This window comes from Priapulus caudatus, unplaced genomic scaffold (genome assembly GCF_000485595.1).
Source record: "Priapulus caudatus unplaced genomic scaffold, Priapulus_caudatus-5.0.1 Scaffold895, whole genome shotgun sequence".
Classification (NCBI taxonomy): Eukaryota; Metazoa; Priapulida; class Priapulimorpha; order Priapulimorphida; family Priapulidae; genus Priapulus; species Priapulus caudatus.
In genome coordinates this window covers 48,236-50,899 of record NW_014577956.1, presented here as the reverse complement: position 1 = coordinate 50,899, position 2,664 = coordinate 48,236, and the positions used below count along the sequence as shown (strand labels likewise).

Sequence of the window (2,664 nt, the reverse complement as noted above, 5' to 3'; positions counted from 1 at the left end):
CTACCTCCATATTTCCTTGCAGTACATCTACTGGCCAAAGAAATCTCAAACTATCTCGATTTTTTCATCTACCTCTATCAACAGAAATACCTTTTCAATATCTCTCACCAAGCATACTTTATTTTCTCTGAACCTTAGTAAAATCTTGTAGAGTAGCGGGTTAAGTGTGGGGCACACATGCAGACAGTCATTTAGTGAGGTTCCCATCTCACTCTCTTTTGCTGACGCATCATATACGATCCGCAGCTTCGTTGTTGCTGCTTCCCTACGTATTACTTCCTGGTGTAGTGGCCCTAGGGGTGACCACACTGGATTTTCCTACGCGCTGTGGTTAGCACGTGGAATTTATTTGTTTCGGGATCATTTTTCGCTCCTACCGCGAAGGTATGACGGTGATGCAGTAGCAGGAAAACCCAGAGTGAAATGAACGCAAGTCTTTAGATAGTATTTATACAACTGATGGATTTATTCATCATATACGGATAACATGGATAACACAACACTCACTGCAAGTATCTCGAATATAGCGTATAGATATATATACATATATATATAATATATATTGCTCGTGCCACGTTTACGTTATCTCGTTAGGCGATTACACGTTTACTTCTCTTAGCTATTCTACAGGTTAATATTGTAGCCGTCTCTGTCTCTCCCGGTCGTGCGCTGCGCGGCTCGGCGCGAGTTCGTGGGTTGTCAGTGTGTCTCCCTGTCGTGTGTCGGCTATAGCTTCCTTAGTATATATATAAGGTATACCTTCTCGGCGTTATCCGGCTCGCAGGGCTCACCCTCCGACGGTGTGTGTGCGTGCTCTCCCTCACTCGCTCGTTTGTCCGTTTGTCTGCCCGTTCGTTCGTTCATTCGTTCATTCGTTCGTGTTCGTTCGTTCGTTCGTTCGTTCGTTCGTGTCCGTTCGTTCGTGTCCATTCGTTCGTTCGTTTGCTCGTTCGTTCGTTCGTTCGTTCGTGTCCGTTCGAAGACTGACTGATTTTACCATTGGAACTTGGCTGCTTATATAGGGGCCTGCGATGACGTAGGAACCTGGCAGTACCTCCCTGTCCCGTGCCTCTCCGTCCCGTCCCTTGCTTAACACGTGTACAGGTGATGCAACCCCCCTTAGTCCAGTGTATGTTTGAGCACCACACCCCCCTGTCTGCCACGTGCTCTGCCGGCGCCGCTCTCTCTCACTGCGCGTGTACGTGATGTCGCAACTCCCTGATCTCCCACATCTGGTAGCCATATGGGACCCCCTTCCCCTTCGCTCGTTTGTGTCGCTGGGGAAAACCTTCCTACCTCTGTTGCGGTGGCCGGTCTCTGGTTGTATGGCGTCATTCCCCCCTGAAATCTCCACAACTCTTCACTCCCCCCCTGAAATCTCAACACTGGTGTGGCAGATAGTGAACTTTTCCTCTTGGTTCAAGATCAACCGCCTTTTCTGTGATACCCGAACTTAGCTGCTCTTTAACTATTGCATCATACTCTTCTAGTATCTCTGGCTCCCTCTTCAGCCTCTTAACCTGGCTTTTCATTCTTCCTAGACTGTTGCTTGGCAGCGTTCTGTGGCTCTCCTTCCATGGCAATTTCACTGAATACCTCTGCCCAGTAAATCGTATGGTATCAGCAAACTTCTCACTTACATCCTCACTCTCTAATTCCCAGGGTTTCTAAATCCCATAACTTATGGATATCCCTGTCTATACTATCCTGCTCTGACCTGACATTCTCCCTGGATATAAGGTTCACTTGTGTTCCTGAACCGTCCCTATTGATTCTACCCTTCAAATGCCCTGACAGCACCCATCCTACCTTCGTTTCTACTGCAACTGGTTGACCTATCCTTATGGTACGCCCACTCTGGAAACACCATAAATAATCTGCCACTATCAATACATCTATCTCCAGCTCGTCTTTCACTTTGCACACATCTGAAAACCAAAGATTTCTCAAGTGCGGGGAGTCTTTGAGTTTGCTTCTGTTCTACAAAAAAATTTAATGTAACAAAGATTTCAATTTCAGTAGGGAAAACCAGTCAGTTTAAAACTAAATTGATGGAAAACCATAATTGTGCAACAATGGGATAAAACTGTCAAAATTAAAAAGAATTCCAATCTCAAGTCCTCTTATCTAGGACCTAAAACCTTGATAAAGGGAGCAGCTTAAAATATAACGGAAAATGATGCATCAACCTACCAGCTAGACTGTCTGTGCCTTCATCTGGTAAAATAGGTTTGCTGACTGAAGGAAAATCCACATCTTTGTCAACACTGTTCAGTATAGGGTGTAAGCAGTCAAGAGGTTCATGCTCCAAAGACTTCAGAAACTTAAGCCTCCTAACGTCTCTTTTTCACTTACAGGGAGCTGTATCATAATAAGTTAAAGATAATTAGCTTACCCTTTTCTACAACGTCATCATCTGAGTCTTCTATCACTGCAAATACAAAGTCTTGTTTAATATCTTTCCTTTCCAACACTATAATCAGTCCTATTCATTCAATTCACATAATACCAGTGTTGTAGTCGAGTCCGCACCCCCCGAGTCCGAGTCCGAGTCCGCACCCCCCGAGTCCGAGTCCGAGTCCGAGTCCGAGTCCGCGCCACCCGAGTCCGAGTCCACACCACCCGAGTCCGAGTCCGAGTCTGAGTCCAGTTTTGATAAAAAAA

General features: G+C 45.8%; 1 protein-coding gene across 1 annotated transcript in view; it reads right to left on the bottom strand.

Annotated features, from left to right (window-relative positions):
• Nucleotides 1-1,379: 1,379 nt before the first annotated feature.
• The window catches only part of LOC106814266, a 3,512-nt gene continuing 2,227 nt past the window's right edge, over nucleotides 1,380-2,664 (bottom strand). The window contains 2 exon segments of the mRNA XM_014818563.1: nucleotides 1,380-1,598; nucleotides 1,810-1,928. Coding sequence (XP_014674049.1) covers nucleotides 1,380-1,598; nucleotides 1,810-1,928 — 338 coding nt within the window.